Source organism: Arvicanthis niloticus, chromosome 9 (assembly GCF_011762505.2).
Source record: "Arvicanthis niloticus isolate mArvNil1 chromosome 9, mArvNil1.pat.X, whole genome shotgun sequence".
Taxonomy (NCBI): domain Eukaryota; kingdom Metazoa; phylum Chordata; class Mammalia; order Rodentia; family Muridae; genus Arvicanthis; species Arvicanthis niloticus.
This window is the reverse complement of record NC_047666.1, coordinates 80,922,125-80,945,067: the sequence shown is the minus strand read 5'-3', so window position 1 is coordinate 80,945,067 and position 22,943 is coordinate 80,922,125. Positions and strand designations below refer to the sequence as shown.

The window sequence follows — 22,943 nt, the reverse complement described above, 5'->3', positions numbered from 1 at the left end:
GGGGGTTCATATTTGTTATACTGAGCACAAGGCAGATGCTCAGGTATGATAGGAAATGATAATTTTTGCTTCAGGTATGATAGGAAATACTTAGAGCACATTTTATCTGTTAGAAAAAAGCAATAGCATCATCAACAGTGTTATCCGGCCATTGAGCATAATTTACAGGCTTGAGAGATACTGAAATTGTAAAATTTTAGATAGAGGCTCCTTCATAGCATGTGAAAATATGATCTGGATTGTTGGGTAGTTTAATCAGCCCCCCATTCTAGCTTCATACTAATCTTAGTAAGGGGGCATGTGGTAGCCACAGCAGTGAGCAGTTGTATGACCCCAATTTTTTCAAGTACCTAGGGAAATTAAGGTTATGTCTTGTGGTTTCCTCGTCTGCTCATTTAAGGGAAGTCACAGCTAAGTATTTATTGCTTATCACTCCATGAACAACTTCCTTACAAAAGTATTGTGATGATAGTCATTCTATCCAAGTTCATAGACTGTTAGAAACTGATAATAACCAGAGACAGTTACTATAAACCACATAGTGTAGTTGTGGTATTAATACAGCCTGCACCTTCTGCATGATGTGCAATAGCCTGTCTTGTCTAACATTAGACAAGACAAGCTCAAAAAAAAAAAAAAGGGCCTTTAAATTACAAGAACACTTCTAGACAGACTACTGTACCTGAAAAGCACCCGTGGAATTCCACCCAGAGTGGTTGGCACCCAGCTCTCCCCGTACACACTTCCCTATGCCCTCAGCCTGTCTCATATGCTGACCTTCCTAACTTTATCTCAGGCCAAATCTTTGGAACCAGAGAGCATTTGAGAAGTAAACATCAATGAAAAATACCATGCTTTATTGCAGGCTGGAGAGATGGCTCAGGAGTTAAATGTTCTTGGTCTTGCAGATTGCCGTCTTGAGCTGCCCTGTGTGGGTGCTGAGAACTGAAATCAGATCCTCTGCAAGGGCATATGACCCCCTTAACTCCTGGCTTATCTCTCTATCCCCCTCTTAGTCTTCATTTTTTTTTTTTTATTTCAACCATGTCAAGGAGAGCTGGTTAGAATGTACTAAAGATTACTTGGAGCATCAGCCTTGTAGATAAAATTGTGCAGAGACTTGTGTGACCGTCGTCAGACTCCTCCTCAGGTTGATTCCGTTCATTTAACTAATATGTGTCAGGTGTCCAGGAAGTGTGTGTTCTCCTCCTGTAGATACCAACAGTGCAGAATTAGCTGGTGTCCTGTTATCATAGAGCTTATAATTCAGCAGGTGACATATTAAAGCAAATGTCAACATGAATGCAGCATACAGTGCACAATATTGGTTGACAGGAAATGACAAGTGGTCACCTCTTTAATGTCAGTGTTTAAGAGAGGTTCCTAGAGGAGCTGGCCTTCAAGTTCCAGCTCAAGGGTCTGAGTTTATTAATTTGTTATCTCTTCCATATAGAGTTAAATTATAGGCAACCATTTTTTTCTGGCTTACCCTGTGCATAGCACTAACATTTAGAGGCACGCGAGTCCCACAGGAGCTGTATTGTATGTAGATGCGATTCAATGAATGGAAGAAGCCAGTCCCGAGAAGTATTTGTCTCACTGGCTATCAACATTATTTTCAACTTCAGGCTATAAATATGACAGCTGATACCACAGATGACGTCACCTAGGAATACTGTGATCTTCTTAGTTTATCTAAGAACAGTGTGTGATGTTACCACATGACACTATCGCCTAAGGACTTGTTTCTCGGAACACAGTCCCCATGTTGGACTCTGCTTAGCTATAATCCTCAAATGAATATGGGAAGCTGAGAAATTTCTAGAGACATTTTGGGGGTGTAAGCGAGGAGGGAGACCATCTTGAGTCTAGTGATGAGAGATCACTAAAGTGTTCTAAAGAGTATGCTTCTCCCCAAGGAAATTGTCTGGTTCCGTACATACACAGTGTCCATGGGTGAGACCCTGGTGCAGATGCAGGAGAAAGAGACAAGCAAAGGTGTGTGCTGCTGTAGAGGGATTCAAAGAAGCATCCTGTGGACGGAGAAAATGGAACCGGCACATGAGGATAAAGGCGATGCTGCTTCTCATGCAGGGTTCTGTGAGGAAAACAAATCAAATGTTGCTCTCCATTCATGATGACTGGGATGGTGGGGTAGGGTGGTTATTGTTGTTGTTGTGATTTGTGTGGCCCACACTGATGTCCTCTTCCAAGCATAGCACACTAAACATTTCCCTAAAGTTTCGGTTTTACTGGGGAAAGCAATAGACTGTGATAGGAGGGACAGAGATGGATTACCTGGGTGATGTAAGAGAGAGACATGTCAGGGATCAATGCGTGAGGGGAGAGACACAGATCCATGAGATATGTGCTTTGTGCCAGGGTGGACAGGATTTCCAGTGCGTTTGACAAGGGAAATGACACAAAAGGTGAAGGGGACAGCTGGCTTCTAGTTAGGCTCTGGTCTTCACTGAGGCAGGGGAGTTGAAGATGGTGCTCAGTTCACAGGATCTTCTCATTATATTAAGAAGTACTCTGTCCCCTCAGAGGAACCTATATGAGCATATGGGACTGTCCCACCTTGTTTACTAGGACATTGGAAAGAATGACAGTGGATATGGATTTTTTTTTACATTTAGTGAACATTCATTCTAAGAAGGCTAAAGCTACACTAACATAAATCTAAACACACATGTGCTAGAAGCTGGGCCACCAGCATCATTGGTGGTCCTCAAAACATAGGAAGGAATATGTTCTATGGCTCTGAATCAGAGATCACTGCACAGAACAAAGCTCCTTAGAGTGGTGTGCTGTTTGCCTCTAGGAACTCTGGGTTTAAATGAGTAGAAACAAGCTGTTGGATTCTTCTAGTCTGGAGTTTTCCAAGGATCTGCATAATTGTCTTCTTCTTCTGCCCCTGCCCCTGCCCCTCCTCCTTCTCCTCCTCCTCCTCCTCCTCTTCCTCTTCTTCTTCCCCCTCCTCCTCTTCCTCTTCCTCCTCCTCTTCCTCCTCTTCCTCTTATTCTTCATCTTCTTTCTCCTCCTCCTCTTCTTCCTCCTCCTCTACCTCCTCTTCCTCCCCCTCTTTCTCCTCTTCCTCTTCCTCCTCTTCCTCCTCCCCCTCCTCCTCTTCTTTTTTTCTTCTTCTTTTGTCTAGCATGCTGTTTGACTCTTCATAGCCCCTTCTTGTCCAAAGGCCAATGGCTGAGCCTCCTTATGCACTGCACAGTCATTATGGGAAAATGAGGAAATTTCGCAGTGCAGCCCTCAAGTTCATCTCTTTGTTTTAGTTTAGGACTTTCATAGAAACTGAGATCACTGTAAAACTTTTACATTCTTGTCTAAACTCTCAGCAACCCAAACTTGATTCTATACAGTACCTACAAAAGGAAAAGCCCCTAGTCTTTGTCTTAATAACCTACAGTGACCCAGCATGAGAAGAGTAAAGAGTGAAGGGGATTATTCTTTATGTCATTCATTAGCCAGAGTTCAGGGTGTGTTGTCTATCAGGCATAGGACATTTGCTTTGTCAGCAGTGGGGAGTGGGGATGTTGGAATGAGAGCTCAGGGTACCATGGGGACTTGGAGACTCAGTGACGACCTGGCCACACAGGGAGTAGTTTCAGGTTACTCCACTATGGAGCTAGAGCAGTAGTGAGGGCCTAGGGTGTGGCTCTTTGGAAGAGTGTGAGTGTGCATGCCCCAGGCCCCAGATTCCATTTTTAGTCCTGGAGAGAAGGCATTCTGGAGTAGGCTCAAGGTTCCCTAAATTAGAATCAAATGTAAAAATTACACATCTTGTTTTAAACATGAAATATATTTTATCTGCATAGCTTAGTGACAGTCTAAAAGGTCTGCTGATCTTTCCTGTCTGGAAAGACAGAATAGCTTTTTTGATACTCACTACCAAATACTGTACTTCTGCATACCCCTGTGTTATACCAGCTTGTCTGGTGAACTTGTGCCTCTGTGGTGCCTAAATTATGATGCTGCGTATTTAGGTGAGATGCATTTTCTGAAAATATAAATAATAACTGTAGAAAATTTAGCAAATATGTACATATGAAGAAAAGATTAAGATAACGTATAATCTCCTCACCTAAAATAGTTACTGAAGATGTGTAGATCCACCACCTTTCAGTCTTCTCCCCTCTGGTGATATGAGATGCCTGTGATGAGGTGAGTGTTGATACAAATGCATCATTTCATCTGGCTCTTCACGTGAGCAGCTATCACAAAGAAATCCCACGTCATCATTCTTCAAGATGGCAATACTCCCCAGTTTAAATGCCCTGTGACTATTGAGTTATCCTGACTCGCTATTTAGATAATTTATGGTTTTTACATTTAAAATATTTATTGTATCTATATTTCTTGGCATGTATTTTTGTATGTGGGGTCTCTTAGAAGTAATGAGCATCCTTGGATATAACATTGACTGTTAACCAAAGGATACGTACATGCCTTGGACTGTGTTCAGAATTTGGAGCCTTAATGACACAGCATCTGACGTCAAGTGAATTTTTCCATGAAGGAAATCGTTCTGGGTATATTGAGAATATTTAATAACGAGATAGAATGGTCACATAGCTCATTTTTCCTAGGAAGATGCCTCAGCTGTGATGGAACACAAATTTCTGAGATGTTAGTGCCTTTTAAATAAAATAAGTGTTTTTGCAGTTTTTCTCTTAACCCGGCTAGCTCCTAAATAATTAAAACATGACTATTATATTTACTTACCAGCTTTAAGGGTACAACAACTGAGTAGTGTTACTCTATTTTCATCCTCTAAGATAATCTGGCTACATCCCAGTCAAAATCCCCACAATGCTTGCATTTTAGTATTGATCTGGCTCTCTGGCCTCCAGGTATTTTCATGGTGTCTCCTGGACTCACTCTTTGTGGTGAATTCCCACATCCTCTCTCTCCTTTCCTCTCCTTAGCTGGGAGGCAGTCCAGCCATATTCTCTGCCCTGCTCAGTCATTGGCTGCTCAAATCTTTTATTGACCAATCAGAGAGTAACTGGGGAAAAGTATGCAAAACATTGAGACAGGACTCTCAGAATAACAATTGCAACCAGATAGGGTGGCACAGTAATCAGCATCTGAATAATAAAAGGAGAACCTTTGCACAATACACAATAACATTATGCCTACACTAAGGTACATTAACTTAATTGCCATGATCTACTAGTCAACTGCCCTAAAGGAAGCTAAGTGTTCATGATAAGAAGTAGTATAAATAAAGGCTAGGAAGACAGCTCAGTTGTTAAAGGCTTACCCCACAAATTTGATGGCCTGACTTTGAATGCCAGGCACCCACATAAAAAGTCAGGAGTAACAACACTGGGAATATGGAGATAGGAGGATCCCTGTGGTTCTCTGGCCAGCCAGTCTAACAGAATTTCTATGGACTATGTTCAGTTATTCACTCAATCAGAATGCTATTCAATGTTAGCCTTTGCTTCTGCATACACAGACACACACACAGACACACACACACACACACACACACAGACACACACACAGACACACACAGACACACACACACAGACACACACACAGACACACACAGACACACACACAGAGATACACACACACATACACACACAGAGACACACATACACACACAAAGACACACACACACAGATACACACACACAGACACACACACAAAGAGATGGAGAGAGAACCTATGACATATACAACTGCATATACACATATAGAAATAAATGGTAATGAAATATCACAAATAGTGATTCTTACCTTATGTCCATCTGCACTGATTCACTTTCTATATGTTCCTTAGAAATGTGTTACAAACTGTAGTTTTAAAAAATTGGCCCTTTTTCCAAGTGAAGACCTGAGAATAAGCCACTCACTGTTGCCACCCTTCCTTTTTCCAAACGACGTTTTTCTTCATATAAAGGATGCAGTTGACTGGCAAGGGTGGCTGAGGTAGGGCAGGTCTTTCTAACTATGTATACAGGTGGCAAATGCGTCATTAGAACAGTGCTTTGTCTTCTGTTTGAATTGAAAAATGAAATTAAGGAGCGTAACTGCCCTACTGTTAGTTAGCACCTTACCATAGGGGACTTACTTCTCTGATGAGTTCTAGAAGAACAATTCAGCTAGTCTCATCTCTGTCTGTGTGCAGCACACTTTGCTGAACTGCCAAGTGAGTATTGGCCTGACTTAAGATGTGCAGGCGTTGTAAATGTCTGGACCCTGCACTTCCTTTAAATGGCCATTATGACTAGTGAGCTTCAAGGTGATTCTCTTGGCCGATCCCATTTTATTCCTCCCTGGGGATCTGTTGTACTCTCAGACATGGACGTTTGCTTTGGTGACTGTCTTCTGGCTTTGAAAATGAGATGATGATCTGAGAAGTCGTTGCCCATGTTTTAGAACTCCCTCCTTGGCTGTGGTGCCCAGGGATAAGCCCCTCACCACACGTGCTCTGACACTGGACCACAGGCCAGGAGCCAAGTCTTTCCCCTATATTAACGGAGACTCTCTCATGCTGGTCTTCCTGGTTGATTTATAAGTAAAGAAAGGGTTAGAGAGGTGGCTCAATGGTTATGAGTGCTGTGGCTCCTCCAGAAAAGTCACAGTTCAGTTTCTATCACCTCCTTCGTCAGCTCACAACCTTCTGGAACTCCAGAAGAACTATGAGAGCCAGAACTATCCTGTAACTCCTGGGGTACCAGCATCCATGTGCATATAAACATACACAGGCGTATAAATAATAAAACAAAGTTTTTTTTTGAAAAACTAAAGGCAGATCCTATTCTTGACAATGCCTTGATCTCACCATAATTTGGCTATGATTTTTTCCCCTGGTTTTGCCTTGCCTGTTTAGTTACTACAAAAACTAAAGGGCAAGAACTCTGTCTCAGAGCCGGGCGGTGGTGGTGCATGCCTTTAATCCCAGCACTTGGGAGGCAGAGGCAGGCAGATTTCTGAGTTCGAAGCCAGCCTGGTCTACAGAGTGAGTTCCAGGACAGCCAGGACTACACAGAGAAACCCTGTCTTGAACCACTCCCCCCAAAAACAACTTTGACTCAGGCATCTTTTTATCTCCTGCAGGTCTATCATAGAACCTCAGAATCAAAGATGCTCACCAGCAATTTGTAATTTACCCTTAAAAGATACAAAAGCTATAGAATACTTTATTGTAAAAATGTCAGAATGTCTGCTCATTCTGGCATCAATATTTGTGTGTGCATGTGTCTGCATGTATGTGTGTGCCTTGCATATGTGTTTGCATGTGCATGTATTTGCACATGTGTGTCTTTGTGTGTGGATGTGAGCACATACACATGAGTTGGCACAGGTACATGGGTGCGCTTATGCTTATAGAGAGTAGAGGTTGACCCCAATGGATGTCTTTCTTACTTACTTCCCACCTCACTTTCACCACTTCATTATCTCTCCATGAACCTGGAGCTTTCTGACTGGCTAGATTGGTTGATTCAGAAAGCACCCAGTATCATCCTGTCTCCATCACCTGTGCTGACATTTTGGGTAGGAGCTGAGGATCAAACTCAGGTACTTGGACCTGCAGAGTGAGCACTTTATTAACTGGGCCATCTCCTCAACCTGGTTTTGGTATCATTGATAAGTAAGTAGCAATTGCTTTTCCTTGTTGAAGGAAAACCTAAAATAAGTCAGGTATGTGTGCATTACCAATCAGGACCAATCCGATAGTTGATCCAGTTCCCTCTGTAGCAGAATCGTTTTTATGGAAACATGGCTTCCTTCTCATTTCTCCTATGTGTCTTACTCTTGTGTTTCTCTCAGGGACTCCTGAGAGCCTCGCTGAGAAGGAACGGCAGCTCATGGGTATGATCAATCAGCTGACCAGTCTACGAGAGCAACTCCTGGCTGCCCATGATGAACAGAAGAAGTTGGCTGCATCTCAGATAGAGAAACAGCGCCAGCAGATGGAGCTGGCCAAGCAGCAACAGGAGCAGGTGAGAGAGACTGAGGACCAGGGGATCCTCAGCCAGCTGCAGCTTGTTTTTGGTAAATACTGTTCTCAGTAGAGAAAGATGCTGAGCATGCCCCCCTTCCAAGTCCCTAGAAAGTACAGAAAAGGGAAGAGAACAAACAAATACACCCGCTAACCCGAGATCAAAGAAACTATAACTGTTTTGGTGGAACCATAGACGTGGGATGGGTTGATCATCCTACCTAGGAAGTCATGAACAGAGATGCCTGAACTGCCCCCAAATCCCAAACTTATTCAGCACCAGCATGATGGCATCCATGGAAAACATGCCATCTAGACTCATAGAGGCTAGGTTCCATTCAAAGCCCGGGGCACAGACATGGCATACACAATGATCTTAAGGACATAGGCCCAAGATGTTTAAGACATACACAAAAATATCATTTTAGATTTAGTTCATCTCTCCAAAGATATGTTAGTACAAACACACAGATAATTAAAAAAAATTTAGCAATGACAACCCAAACAAAACAAAAGCCACTGACATCAAATACTTTCAGTTCCTAAACACTGCATACAAAACAATTTCCAACCTTTAATTATAGCTTTCCTGAGTGAGTTAGGGCAATCACAGAAAAGAACCATGTGAAATGTCCTTCTCTATAATTGACATAACCATTGTGATGGTGAATGTAACCCAACTGTGATTGCCTGCACTAGTCCCTATGAATAATCGCACATGGATACATGACGGGGTGAGGGGCTACTGGTGCCCATCCTCTGCCTGCACTAGTCCCTGTGAACAATCGCACATGGATACATGAGGGGGTGAGGGGCTGCTGGTGCCCATCCTCTTAACTACTGAACAGTTGGCTATTGATGGAGTCTGGGGGATGGGCAGTCAGTATCTTCACCTGTGTACCTGCTAGTGAGTCTACCTGGGTCTAATAGACAGCCTCAAGCTCACAGTCACACAGATGGTCCTGGCTAGAGTCTCTGGATCACAAAACGAATGAATGGACATGAATAGGAGAAAGAGATTTGTAGGGGAGAGAGAGGTAGGCGGGGGTCATAGGGAGGCAGGGGGTCGTGAGGTGTGACAGTCCTCAGTGTGGCCACTGGATAGCTATGTTAAGTCCACAAAAGCCACAAAATGAATCAATATGTTGCTGTATAATGATAGAACAAACAAACACTGGAGAATTCAGAAAACATTTGGTGGCAGGTGAATTTGCTTTGAAGAATAGATGGGTTTCAAACAAGGAAGCATGGTTCTAACGAGGAGGCACAAAGTGACCCGATGTGGCTCCTGCAAGAAGTTTTATGTTTACATATGAAGGGGACGCTAAGCCAGGCACTGTGGATAATAATGACCATGAACAGAATGAGAAGCTCTGAATGGAGAATGACGGTCACGGGGGTTTGTGGAGTTGAGCAGTGGGAGAAGGGGAGCTAAGAAGTGTTACCCTGGGTAGAAGTGGGAATGGGATGCAGCTTTAAGGTGAGTACTGCCCAGGCAGTAGGATGTAATGGCATAGGACATTCTAGACACCTTTACCATCTTCACCTGGACCCTTATTGCTTCATGTGAAATGAATTTGTTTTGATTTTTTGTTTTGTTGTGGTTGTTGCTGTTGGTTTCTTTTTTTGTCAAGTGGGGTCTTAATGTTTTATTTTCTCTTTCATTATTTTTCTACTTCGACCATCATCATCATAATCATTATCATCACTATTTTGATATGTCTCACTACGCAGCCCAGACTGTCCTCTATTCTTAACTCTCTTGGCTTACCTGCCTGTATGCTGAGCCCACCATGACCATTATACGTTAATTTTCAGTGAAATGCCTTAGGATCATTTCCCTTTAAGATGTGTTCGTGCTGTTATCGGATGCTCCTGCATTTCTCCTTTAGCCCTGTGAAGAGTTCTGACAACTTTCTGTGGCAGTAGTAGACCATCTTTGTCCTTGAGTTTCTGATACCATCAGGCAGGTCACAGTGTAGATCTGCTGAGAGGCTCATCTTGCAGAGGTCCCCTGCTTGCTTCAGGGATCCTGAGGGCAGCTTGCTCTGTAGAATAGAAATGGGTTTTTGCTCATTCCATCGTACATTCTGGCCCATTGATGAGTGTCATCAATAGATTCTAGAATGTTTTCCTTTCCCAATGTCTCTCATGTTCTTCCTGGAACCTTATAAAGTAACCCTGAGGTTTTTCCAGAAGAGCTTTCCTGTGGTAGAGATGCCTGGTGATGCTACCTCCATAGAACTTCAGTGCCCTCAGGATAGATATAGGTCAGGCTTCTGACATACAGGATGCTCTTCCAGCCTGGTCATCTGTCTGGAACAGGCATAACAACACAAGTCTACATTCATAGATCCTACTCTGTAAGACTGCGGCAAGAGGCTCTGAAGCCAGCTCAGTCTGTAAACTGCTTAACTCCTTCATTTGAGGCCTGACTTCAATCTTTGAAAACCCTCTTCAGAAAGCCAGGTGTGATGGTACATGCTGGTAAGCCCAGTGCTGAGACGAGAGGTTCCCTGAGGCCAATTGGCCAGTCAGCCTAATCTACTTGGCAAGTTCCAGAACAATGAAAGACCAAGTTTCAAAAAAATATAGTGGACAGCATAACAGGAATAATACCCAATATTGTCCTGCCCCTCACCCACACAAAGGAAAAGATTATATCTATATCATCTATTTCTAATCTATATCTATAGATTCTAGAATGTTTTCCTTTCTCAAGCTATATCTATATCAAAATATAGATTTATATAGACATAGATATAGATAGATAGAATATCTAATATATATCCAACACAAAGAGAAAGATTATATATATATATATATATATATATATATATATATATATATATATATAGAGAGAGAGAGAGAGAGAGAGAGAGAGAGAGACAGAGAGACAGAGACAGAGGTGAAGTCAGCTTTTCCAGACTTGAGAACTCCTTTATTCTTACCATAATACTTTCCATGGCATTCCCACCCAGTCTAGGATGTCATTCCTCTACATGTACTAATTGTTATGAATCTTACAAACATTGAGGAATCTTTACCCATCATCTCAGCCTTCCCACAGGATTCTGCACTTTAGTCCATTGTTATCGGTTCAACAAATCTGTATCAATCAGGTTCTGATTTAGCTATTAGAAGTTTTGAAGGACATGATCCTCCCCACCCTAGTGAGCTACAGGACATTTTGATGAGAGCTGGGAAGTACAAGGCAGGGGATTGCAAGTGAAGGTCCAGATGCAAAGTCATGCTTTGTTAAAGCTGCTGCCTTAGGTAAACTGTCCAGATAGTACATGAACAGAGTCCTGTAGAAGGTAAGGGAGCAAGCCACATGGCCGCCCAGCCAGGGGTCCCCAAAAGGAGGCTGCAGCAAGTGCCCAGATACAGGAATAGCTATGAGAAAGAAATACGAGCATGCTTAGTGTGCTGAAGAAGAAGTTAGGAGAGAGCTTTGACAAAGGATGACAGAGCACAGGAAGAGATGACAGGGAGAAGCAGGAGAGCAGCTATGGGCCTGCAGTTATGATGTGGTCTCTGCCTTGTACTCTTGAGTGGGGCAGAAGGGTTTTGAAAGGATGAATAGCATGACATGCTATGTCTTTAAAAAGTCTATCTATAGACACTAGCTTATAATAGACTGGGGGAAGAAAGAGCAGAAACCAAAGAACAATGAATAAGAGGTTGTTACATCCACCTAGTTTAGATTCTAGCTTAAAGCAGGAGCCAAGAGAGAGGGATTTAAATGGCCAGATTCTTGACACGTTTCTTGTGGTATCTTTGAAAGGAAACAAGTGGCAAATGAGGTGACGCTATATGAGAGATAACCAAACCTCAGCAAAGGAGTAATACTCTTCAAAGAAACAAGCAAACAAACCCCACCTTTCTTCTTACCTGACTTCCTATGTGGTAACGAGGAGGGCTGTGAGATACCATATTTGTTCTGTAGCCATGAGAGGAATGACAGAGTGTTCTGTAGCCATGGAGACCCACCCCCTCCTTTTACCTTTCCTCCTTAACTTTCTAATACAGAAGTTAAAGAAAGCAGTTGTGTAATAAAATTGATAGGAGAATCCAGTCTTCCTTGTAAGACTATGATGTAGAGTTGTCTAGTGGTCTGAGGCTGCCTTTCTTGAGTTTCCTCTAAGTACCACAGTACTTGAAACCATCTCTACACATCTTAGACATTGCAAATATGCACCCATCTTGGCAGATGTACTCAAAACATGCACAGTTTACCTTCCCTGCATTCTTAGGTATTTCCTACGAATAGGACATTGCTAAACAAATAAATACAGAGTCCCATGGAGTCGTAGTTTGTGGTGTTGGTAATACTGAACTCACATAGAATAGGGTGAGTGCACATAGGTGGGATGTGACTGCTCTTTCTTCAGTTGGAAAATCCCCAAGGTAACCATGTGCAATCCTGAATCCCCATTAATGTCAGGCCTGTTGAAGTTGAAGCATCCGCCTGCTGAGTATGCGCTTGGATAGATGTGTATGAAGCTTGAGACACATGTTGGTCATGAGAATGAGCACAGACACAGTTGGCACATGTATGAAAATGGACAAGGCAGGAATTCATTTACATTGAATCTTTGAAGACTGACACATTTAATTATGGTACAGAATCAAAAGAAGAGAGTGTTGGGTCATAGAGCCAGGAGAGAAAACTCAAGACCCAAAGCACTGGAGGGTGGGCTTCTCGTTGAGTTGAAAGGGCGTGGACGACACATTCTGAAAGGAAGAAATAGAAGTGACATTAAAGTGTATAGGTTACAAGAAAACATGAAGGACTGCTGTTACAGAAGCTTGTGCATGGCCAAAATCAAAACAGTATTTACTCTAAACCAAACAGCTCAAAACTTCATTGAGCATGCTAGTATCTTTGACACCTGGAACTACTCTGAACTTTGTTCCCAGCAGCCCTTCTTTTTGACAAATCGCTTTCTTTACAGAATGATTGAAAGTATTGTTGATACATCACAGTGGAGAATAATAATTGAAACCCTTCCTTGTCTCACTGGGATGAGGCACTGCTTAGGCTTTAAAGAGGTGTAAGTGGTGGCCGAGACTGAAGGTCTCTCTTGATCCTCCTTAAGGGTCACATGCTGGCAGTTCAGCCCATGAAATCATGGTGTTTCCATCCTTCAGCTGGTGTCAAATCCAGCTCGTTGAAGGGTGGTGTTTCCATCTTTCAGCTGGTGACACATCCAACTGTGATGGGCAGAAGGTTGGTCCTCCCTACCGCGGGTCTCACTGTGTTGTCAGTGTTCTCTGTTTCTCCACAGATCGCGAGGCAACAGCAGCAGCTTCTGCAGCAACAACACAAAATCAACTTGCTTCAGCAACAGATCCAGGTCAGAGATCAGCATTTCAGCCATCCTCCTACTTAAAGAGAGTCTGTTATTTCTGAGTCTTTTATGTAATTTAATGGAAATGACCCCCAAGCTAGAAGTCACTTCTGGCTTAACTCTCTCTATGTCGTCTGTGCGATGCAGCTTTCAAATGGTGGCTCTGTCACACATGGGACCTTGTCTGGCAGCACCTCTCTAAGGAAGCTGCCAGCAATGTCTACCTCATACCTAGGAGGGCTCATCATGGAATGCTATGTCACTGCTTCATGCTTTAATGTCGGAAGATAAACTTGTAGACATTCCTAGTGGGATAGGTGCAAGGATCCAGCAGAAAGCTACAGTTGGGTTTTGGTTAGAAATTCAGAGTTGCTTTCGACAGCTGCTTATGATCCTAGTGGGCCACAGAGAAGGCAAGGATCCAGTATGTGGCAGATCTTATGGTGGTGTTTCCTGGGGAAACCAAGTCCATTTTTTCTTCTATGAATATTCCCAATGTTAAAGGATATTATAAGGAAAGTACCTGCCATGGTGGTGAGTGATAAAATTAATCATGAGACCTCTTTTCTTATATTCACTAGAGACATGAACTTTGTCCATTTTGAGCTGCCTTTCCTGGTAGCACTTATGTCTTAAAGATTTGGAAAGTAAATGATACTATCATGAAAAGTCCAGCATTGGAGTCTAGTGAGGTATGATTCCATCACCCTGAGGCGGAGGCAAGGTACCCAGGAGTTCCAGGCTTGCTTAGGTTACATAAAACCTCGTCCCAAACAATAAAGAGGCAACAACCATCACCTTTCCCATAGTGTCAAGATGTAGGGTATCTGCTAAAGCACTTAAAGTTTACTGTCCAAGGATGTAGTACACAGGACAGTACTCTAACTTCATGTAGTATCTGTATGGATACAACAGTTGGGCTCAGGAGTAAATTATTTTTTCTTATCTGGGAAGAAATTCATCATTCTTTCGAACTTTTCTTTTGAGTGTATAATATTTTATACTGTAAAATCACAGAAGCAGATGTAAGACCTATTTCATTAAGTTACTAATGTAGTTTTGAATTATTTGTTAACTACATTGCTCCCACTTCATCTGATGGGGTCAGCTGCTCTCTATCCTAGAACATGTGAGCTAGTGTTTAGCCTTTCATGGTCCACCTTAGGCAAGAACTTCCATAGCTTAAGTTGCATTTGCTGTCTGAAAACACTTATCTAATATTCTGATCTCAGTCTCCTGTTGTGTGCCACGGAGAGACCCACATTCCACCGGGTGTTACTCATGCCCGCTGCACCTCCTGGGCTGTTTTGTGCCATTGTTGTTGGGTTCAACCTCACAAAGCAATGTGTTCCAGTTACCACATCATGGAACACTGAGCTGTACAGTTATCTTAGCCACAATTAGGCAGCCCCCGAAACTCTTTGTTGTAACTTCAAATACTAAAGTCACTTAAGTGGTCTACCTATTAAGAAGGGCCTTTGCCGTTCACCCTGGGTTAGAGTTAGACAGCTGTATTCAATGAACTAGACTGTATTTTTTTTTTTTTTTAAGATTTGCAGCTAGAGAGCTTCACACAGTCCTGGCTGGCACGTTACAGGACTCAGTGATGCCATTGCTCAGTGGGTGCCTTTGTCTTTAGTGTGATCTCTGTGAAGGTGGGGTTAATGTAGGCATCTTTCCCCCCCTCACTTGAAATATATCAGTCAACTGAAGGAATAACAACAGAAAACCCCACACAGGTTTGCGTGTGAACTGGTTTCCTTAAATTTTTGAGCGTCAATTCTTTATAAAATGTTTTTATGGCTCTTAAAAAGCAACATTTGCTCTGAAATTCATAATTTTAATTGGATTGAATATTCTTTTTGTATGTTTCTTGGTAGAGGCCTAGTGGGGTTAACTTCTTCTGACAGGACTATTCACTTTGACTCCTTGAGGTTAAAAGAATTAAAGGCTTCTGTTATGTTTTTATCACAAACAATGATCTCTGTAACAAAACATGGTCATAACAGGAGAACCTTCCATCTTCCCTCAAGAACATATCCAGGTCTTTATGAGAATTGATGCTAGGACCATGGAAAAGCCAGCCTTCTTTTTTCTAAACAGCAGCACTGTCTCCTAAGATACTCAGCTTTTAGCTTTAAAAGAATGACAATTTGTATTTCCACCTGTTGTGTTCAGCTCTTCCTGCACAGTAATACAGAAAATGGCATTTACAAAGATTATAGAAAAAGCTATCTCCCCAGGTTCATTTCTGTTTTGTTTAGAAACTTGTGTTGCCACTGGCTTTTAATTTTTTTCCTCTACTTGAACTTTCTATAGTAATAACTTTTTATAGCGTATTTCCTGATTTCCTTTTTACAGTAAGTCTCACTCTGTCTGATGTGGATGTTACTCTCTTTCACATAATGAATCAAGGCTGGCGGTCCATCTTGACCTGGGTCACTGTACGAGACAGGAACATAAGTGACCTCCACTCATCTTTTCTATGACAACAAATCATTGTCCCCAGAGATGCACATTTCTTTCCTTGTTGGAACATCTGAGGAGATAGTCTCTGTAGCTTTGGGGGAGATGTTTAGAGGTTGCCTTAGCTTATAAATTTTTGCCCATTTTTAATAGTATTGGGTAGAATGTAATTTTCTTGACAGTAAACTGTTAATCTAAGAGCGATCACGTGGTAAAGTCCTTTAATATATTTTAAGATAACCTGCAACTTTTCAGATGCATTTGTTTGTCTCATGATCTCGTACAGGACATAATGTTTAAACTTTAAGAGAAATGCATCTCTCCTCCTCTGACCAACTTTTAAACCATTGTTCATTGTGTTCTGTTCTGGAGAAAAGAATGAGTCGTTTATAACCTGCTGCTACTGTTTTTGATCCATAAGCTAAGCAAGCAGGGCTAGTTACAGCTCCGGCTCATTGGCTCTGCCCAGGGCTCTGTGGGAGGGAAGGAAGCACCCTGTTCCCCTGATGTTCCCATTGGGTGGTGAGCATTCCACTCTAAACCACAGGAAGGGACTCCAGTCCTTAGGTTGTACCTCAAAAGGTTCTTTGAGGAGAAGTGTCCTGACTGAGCTGCACATAGTCATGCTTTGTTAGAGCCATGACACCGAGGCACTGGCTTTTGTCCTCTGAGGCTCTTTTTCTCTCAGCTGTAAAATGGGAATCATGATACCTGAGTCGGGCTACCTTTCTTTGAGGGAAATTATTTAGTAAACTAAGCCAGTAGGAGAAAATGAGTTCTAGTATTTCCAGAGCTGAATGACTTAACTATTATTTCGAGCCACATACTGATTTCTAGGAACACACACATTGCAAACTCTTACAAATATAAATGAACACTCACACAAATACATACTCACATACATACTCTTATATATGTATGCACACAGAGATACACATATACATACATATATACACAGAGGTTTGTACACACATGTGTACATACATATAATACACAGATACCAACGTACACACATATATATTTACATATATATAGTGTAAATATATATGTGTCACATATATATTTACAAAATCACACCCATATACATGCATACATATGCATACAGACATATATGTGTATGCAAAGAAAAACATACACACTTATAAACACACACAGAAATATATACATATATGAAAATGTATATATGTGCATATACATACACAGCTATACACACACACACACACATATATATATATATATATATATACACACACACACACACACACACACACACACACACACACAGAGGTGTATATCCACATACCTTCAGTATATAGGACCACACACACACATGTCTACACACATACACACAAACACAATCTATATAGGGTCATTACTGATTGACCATACAATGTTCCAGATTTGTGGGATTTTAGAACTTCAAGAGATTCTTCTAGAAAGTTCATACTGGATCTATCTCTCATTATCACATTTGTGATCTGAAACACTTAAGGTTTGTTTTTTCCGGTGTCTGAGAACTGGGGACAGTGGCTAATTTCAAACATCCTAAGTTTTGACCCCATTCCCTTTTATCCTACCAATAGCCTACTATTTAAGGCTTAATGACCCAACTTTGAAAATGCCCCCCCCCAGCCCCCAGAAACTTGAGCTTACAAAGTCAAAATGCAACTTCACTTAGGTACAATTGAATGATTAAGTTGCAGCCATGGGTTCAACCAATTTGCGATAAAGGCTTCGTTTTATTGGAGCCAAAGTTCTCTGAGCTCATTAGAATTTGGGTAATTCTTGATAAATTATTATGCAGAAAGAAACCCACTGAAATACCGTATTGAAAATATAATAATGTTAGCAGTGACATAATCATGCTTGGCTGGCCTGCTGATTTGTGATTTCTTTCTCTGAATGTGGTAAGTCAGAATCATTTTACTCCCTCAATAAGACCCCCCACACATACATGAGCACAAAGAGATTACAAGGTAACCTTGTCTCTTTGGGAGACTGGAAATGCCAAGAATAAACAGCAGGCCATTAAGGTTGCATTTCAGCCTGAGAAGGGAATGTATTAACCCCTTGAGTTCCAGCTAATATTGCAGGGTTTGAAGTACAAATCTCATGACCGGACAATATGTGTATGGGCAACTAGAAGACATGGGGACATACGAGTCATTTCAAGAGCTACCTACCTGCTCTTCTGTCATGTAGTTTCTGCAAACAGAGCCACTTGGGCAAAAAGGTGATATGTCCTGACAGAGAAACAAGGGGACCCAACTGATGGCAGGTCTATAGCTCTAGGCTTTTCCTCAGAAGAGATACCTGGAACCCTTGGAGCTTTCTACTTTAATAGGTCTGCTGGCAATAACCCAGAGACAGGATTTCAGGCATTCCCATCATCTCCCTCTCTAGGCGAAGCTGTCTGTAGAGAGAGCAGAAGGTCCATATTCATCTATATCATCATGTCTATCAATAAAGCACATATTATATGGCAATATGAGCACCCCAAAATAATGAAATCAACCGTGCTGAGCCTGGACCTCTAGAGTATATTTACTTACTTTCCAACAGACCCTCGATGTTTAACTCTACATAAAAAAAATACAACTCTAATGTCGTGGTTTACATCTGCCATCTTAGTGTGGTAGGAGTGGAGGCAGGAGGATTACCATGAGATTGGGTCATCTTCTCTCAGCTCCATCTAGAACCTCACAGTATAGTATGCATCCACTACATTATTCTAGCCTTCCTCTTCATCCTCGGTTTCTTCATACCTGAATTCTTGTTGGGTCAAGTGTCTTGGTACCTTCCCTGTCAGACAAGGGCAGCCTTTCTCCTCTCACTCCCAGAAGTCAGTTGCTGTTTTTCATAATATTCTCTGAACACCTGATATTATACATTTGTGTTATCTACCAGTCTTCCTGATAGTTGAAAATTAGGCAATATTCACATTTAAATATAAAGAGATGGACTGGCGTGGCATCTGATACCTTTCTCCACAGTGTTTTGATATTTCATGTTTTCTAAGAGCCTTTTCTTTACATTTTTCTAGTTTTCTCTCCACAGTTCTAACCTCATTGTCCCCTTAAATGTCTTGTCTGCAAAGCCTTACAAATAAGGAAAATCTCCAGAATCCACATTCTCTGTTGCTTTTTTGCTTTTTCCTTTGGGATGAATTATACTGAAGAATCTTGGTTGTTTCTGCAAAGGATTAAAAGATCGCCACTGTGATTTTCTTAAACTTGTTCATGTCGTTATTGATAACATAATAAAAAGTAATGTCTGCACTCCTCTTAAGATAATAACTATATTGAAGTTATGTTAATAACAGTGTTTGAAAGTTCTAAGCTGGGTTTTGAAACAAAACCTGATGAGCTCTTTACCAAAATGATGGGGCTGTGGAGGAGGGAATGGAGGAAGGTGTTTTACCAAAGGAAATCCCTCCCTTCCTTCCCTCCTCCCTTCCTTCCCTCCTCCTTTCCTCCCTTCCTTCCTTCCTTCCTTCCTTCCTTCCTTCCTTCCTTCCTTCCTTCCTTCTTTCCTTCCTTCCTTCCCTCCCTCCCCCCTCCCTCCTTCTCTCCCTGTCTTCCTTCCTTTCTCCTTTCTCCTTCCTTCCTTCCTTCCTTCCTTCCTTCCTTCTTTCCTTCTTTCCTTCTTTCCATCCTTCCTTCTTTCTTTGCCTTCCTTACCTTCTTTTACTTTTGGGCCTTTTTCCTCTTCAAATCCTTCTTTCATCTGAAGTTAATATAGCTGACACTTAGACCAGCAGAGTCTGCAGGCAAACATGCTTGGATCATCATATCCAAGCCTGCCCTTTGTCTGATGAGTTGCAAATGTCGCCATTATGTAGGACAACAGAGTCCAGCCCAGAAAAAAAGCGACAGCAGGTTTCCCATGAGGCCCAGCTTTCTCCTGGTTTCTACCTGTGTGGACAGAGTTAGCTGATCCCTGTTTCTTGCTCTGTAATCCACGTCCTATCAATTTACAAAGTAAGGCCTGTGTGCGCTTAGAAAAGACTGTGGGGACATGCCTGTCTCCAGTGGAAACAGCACAGACCAAAGCAAACAGAATTCAGGGCAGAAGTCAAAGCTGGCCTGAAGTGAGCCGTGGCTTCTGTTTGTTTTGCCTCTGTGGGGTGGCAAAAGACACGCTCCTGGGTGGGGGAGCCACACAACGCAGAGTGCTGGAGTTCCTGTTTTTAAAGAGAATTCACAAAAATAGTCAATTAGAAGCCAGAGAAATTAGCAGAAGGTTAGCAGGTGAGCTAGTACACAAAAAACACAGAGATGTCACCGGTCAGAACCTGTACCCCAGGCTCCTGCAGCACAGAGAAAAGGTGAACAGGCTCCCAGATACAGAGATTTCTTGTGTGCTTTGTAGCTTTTGTTGTTGAGTCTTCATGTAGTGTATAAACAAAGTAGAACTAGTCAATGTTTTTATTTTATGTGCATGTATGTTCATGCGCACCTGTGTGTGCTCATAAAGAAAGACCCATTGGTTCTCGGCTAAGACTCTGAGAGCATAATTTGAAAGTTTGGAATATCAAGCAAGCTTATGATGTCATAGGTTTTTTTTTCTTCAGAAAAAAAAATCACTGAATACTAAGGAAGGATAAGAATACCTGGAGTCATAAGCATTGTCTCTGTTTTAACCATGAAGGAAAATATTGCATTGAACGTTCAGGAAGTAGTAGATTCTAAATCATGGTCATTCTTAAGTAAAAAGCAACACTTGGTAAAGATGAAGAATTTTGCTTTACTCTCTTGTGATTCAAGTATCACACATACACATGCACACACATACATGCACACACATACACATACATGCACACACATACACACACATACATAGAGATACACACATGCATATACACATACATATACACACAGGCACACACATACACACACATACATACATACACATACAGGCACACACACATATACATATACACACACACATACATATACACAAAGACACCTGCAAATACACACATACAAACACACATAAAGACACATACATACTTAAACACACACACACAGAAACACACATACATAAACACACACACACAGACACACACATTAGCTTCCTATGCCATGTTTCGCCTTTGTGAAATATTCCACCATTTGCCATTCATAATGGTTGACTCTCCCTCCACGATGGTCCTCCATCCCTGGATTCTTTCCATGCCCTGACCTGGCTTCCTTGTTCTGATGGGTTTACATCGCATTTTGAAAGAAATCATTCAGTCTTTAGTTTAGAGTTCTCTCTCTTCAGCTTGAATTCAGTGCCTATCTTACTCGTTCAAATGGATGATCAACTGTTCCTCAAACCTCAGTTTTCCAGAATATAGCCCTTAATGATCTCCTAAAACCCATTCTGTACTAACCTGAACATTGCTGAATCTGGGGCTGTTTGTCTCTCACCCTAATTTTCATTTTCTCGAGCCCATTAGCACTGGTTTTACCTTCAGAACCAACTATTTCATCAACTTTTGTACCGACTTTCTAACCCAGGTCGCCAACATCTCTCCTTGAGCTGATTGCCATAGTGCGCACGGTCCATCACTGAATCTCTTCCTTATCCCCAGTGTTAGCTACTTGGACACACCCCACCAGAAACCTGCCAAAAACAAAGAAGAGGGATCTATTTGGCCTCATGGGTTCAGAGAGCCCCTCCTTGCTTGCTTTGTCCCCTGATGCTTGGGCAGAACATCAGGGTGGCAGGGGTGTGTAGCGACGGCTGAACTTCACTCCTTGCTAGGTAAGAAGCAGAAAGAAGGACCAAGATGGGTGCCTAAAGAGATGCCTTGGTGACATATTTCCTCTAGCCAGACCACACCTTCTGTTTTTGACCACCAGTCACCATCAACTAATGACTCATTCAAGAGAATACTCCATTGATGAGGCCTTCTCCCTCGTGATCTGATTCTCTGGAAATAATGTCAACACACTGAGCATGCACACCAATCCCTTAAGAATCCCTTCACTGATCAAACCAAGGGCCAAACTAACCACCAGAGGCCGTCTAGGTAGATCTTACATGTTACTGCTTGCAGTCGAACCCAATTAACGCTACTCAAATTGATTCTGCTGGCCATGGCAGGTCTTTGCACGTTCCTTGCTACCTGCCCCAATGTTCTGGGTTCCTGAATGAAAGACACACACAGCGTTTATGTTTGGATAGGCCTTAAACAGCTCGTGGCTGCGCCACTTCCTAACCTCCACATGGCTGATGTACCCTTCTCTGATTCCTGAGTTATTACGTACCAAAATCTATATTCCATCTTGGCTGCCTTAGACCCAGACCTGCAGCCCTCTTGGCTGAATTCCTGGCCCCTACATGATACTACATTTTTGTCTCCTCCCCCTCTCAGACCTGTTGTTTCTCTTCCTTCCCTGGCATGGCAGCTATCTCTCTCCTTCAACCTTAGTCCTTTGCTTGGGAATCCTAAATGTCCAGCCTCTGTCTCCCTGCCCAGCCATTGGCTCTGATACCTTTACTTAACAATCAAGACCAACTGGGGGCAGGATTCCTCAGTTTCTTATGTGTGGATGTGTGGCTTCTCATGCAATTTTAGGGATCAGATTTACATAATACAGGACGCTTTAGACCGAACCCACAAGAGCTGCTGGTGTGATATTCTCAATCTGGGTATTCTGTAAGCATTTTCAAAAGGATTTCATTCATGAACACATACTCCTCAGACTGGTTCAGTAGATTGAGTCTCTGCCACTATCTCAACTATATCTTCTCACTCTCTTGACTCTAAAGATCAATCCTTCCTGGCTCTCAGAAACAGGCTAGAAAAGTTCTAGAGTCAGTGTGTGGGCCCCAGACGTCTCCACACCGTGAAGTGCTCTCTTGACCTTGTGACTTATAGCTGAGACTTTCTTCACACAGACTCTTTGAGTATGGTCCTTTTGGGGGGTAGCCTCCAACCCCTGAGTACTCTGAGCTCTTACTCTGCTTGCATATATCTTTGTATCGTGTGGGAATGTGCATTTGTTTCATGGCTTCTGCTTCGTCGTGCTTTCATATGGCTTGAAGTAATTTCTTTAGGATCAAAGGTTTTGTCACTCTCACTGGTATAACCAAGTACCTGGGATGGTGTCCTGGTAACTAATGACATAAACATATTGATGGGATAGATGAGTCCCT

General features: G+C 42.1%; 1 protein-coding gene and 2 long non-coding RNA genes across 14 annotated transcripts in view; 1 reads left to right on the top strand and 2 right to left on the bottom strand.

Moving 5' to 3' along the window:
• Positions 1 to 22,943, top strand: part of Sox5 (SRY-box transcription factor 5) — a 943,910-nt gene that overhangs the window by 744,298 nt on the left and 176,669 nt on the right. For all 11 annotated transcript variants that reach the window (XM_076940816.1, XM_076940819.1, XM_076940814.1 and 8 more), the window contains 2 exons: positions 7,803 to 7,975; positions 13,266 to 13,334. In XM_076940816.1, the coding sequence (XP_076796931.1) occupies positions 7,803 to 7,975; positions 13,266 to 13,334 (242 nt within the window). The remainder of the gene's footprint in view (positions 1 to 7,802; positions 7,976 to 13,265; positions 13,335 to 22,943) is intronic.
• On the bottom strand, positions 838 to 10,024 carry LOC143443594 (uncharacterized). 2 transcript variants are annotated; one of them, XR_013112729.1, is made up of 4 exons: positions 9,746 to 10,024; positions 4,100 to 4,229; positions 1,944 to 2,098; positions 838 to 1,209 (listed from the first exon to the last, which is right to left on the bottom strand). It is a non-coding gene; the product is annotated as an uncharacterized LOC143443594 (long non-coding RNA). The 2 variants fall into 2 exon arrangements; XR_013112728.1 differs by lacking the exon at positions 1,944 to 2,098 and having other exon boundaries at positions 872 to 1,209; positions 9,746 to 10,014.
• On the bottom strand, positions 12,538 to 19,829 carry LOC143443592 (uncharacterized). Its single transcript, XR_013112726.1, has 3 exons — positions 19,475 to 19,829; positions 17,978 to 18,207; positions 12,538 to 13,289 (listed from the first exon to the last, which is right to left on the bottom strand). It is a non-coding gene; the product is annotated as an uncharacterized LOC143443592 (long non-coding RNA).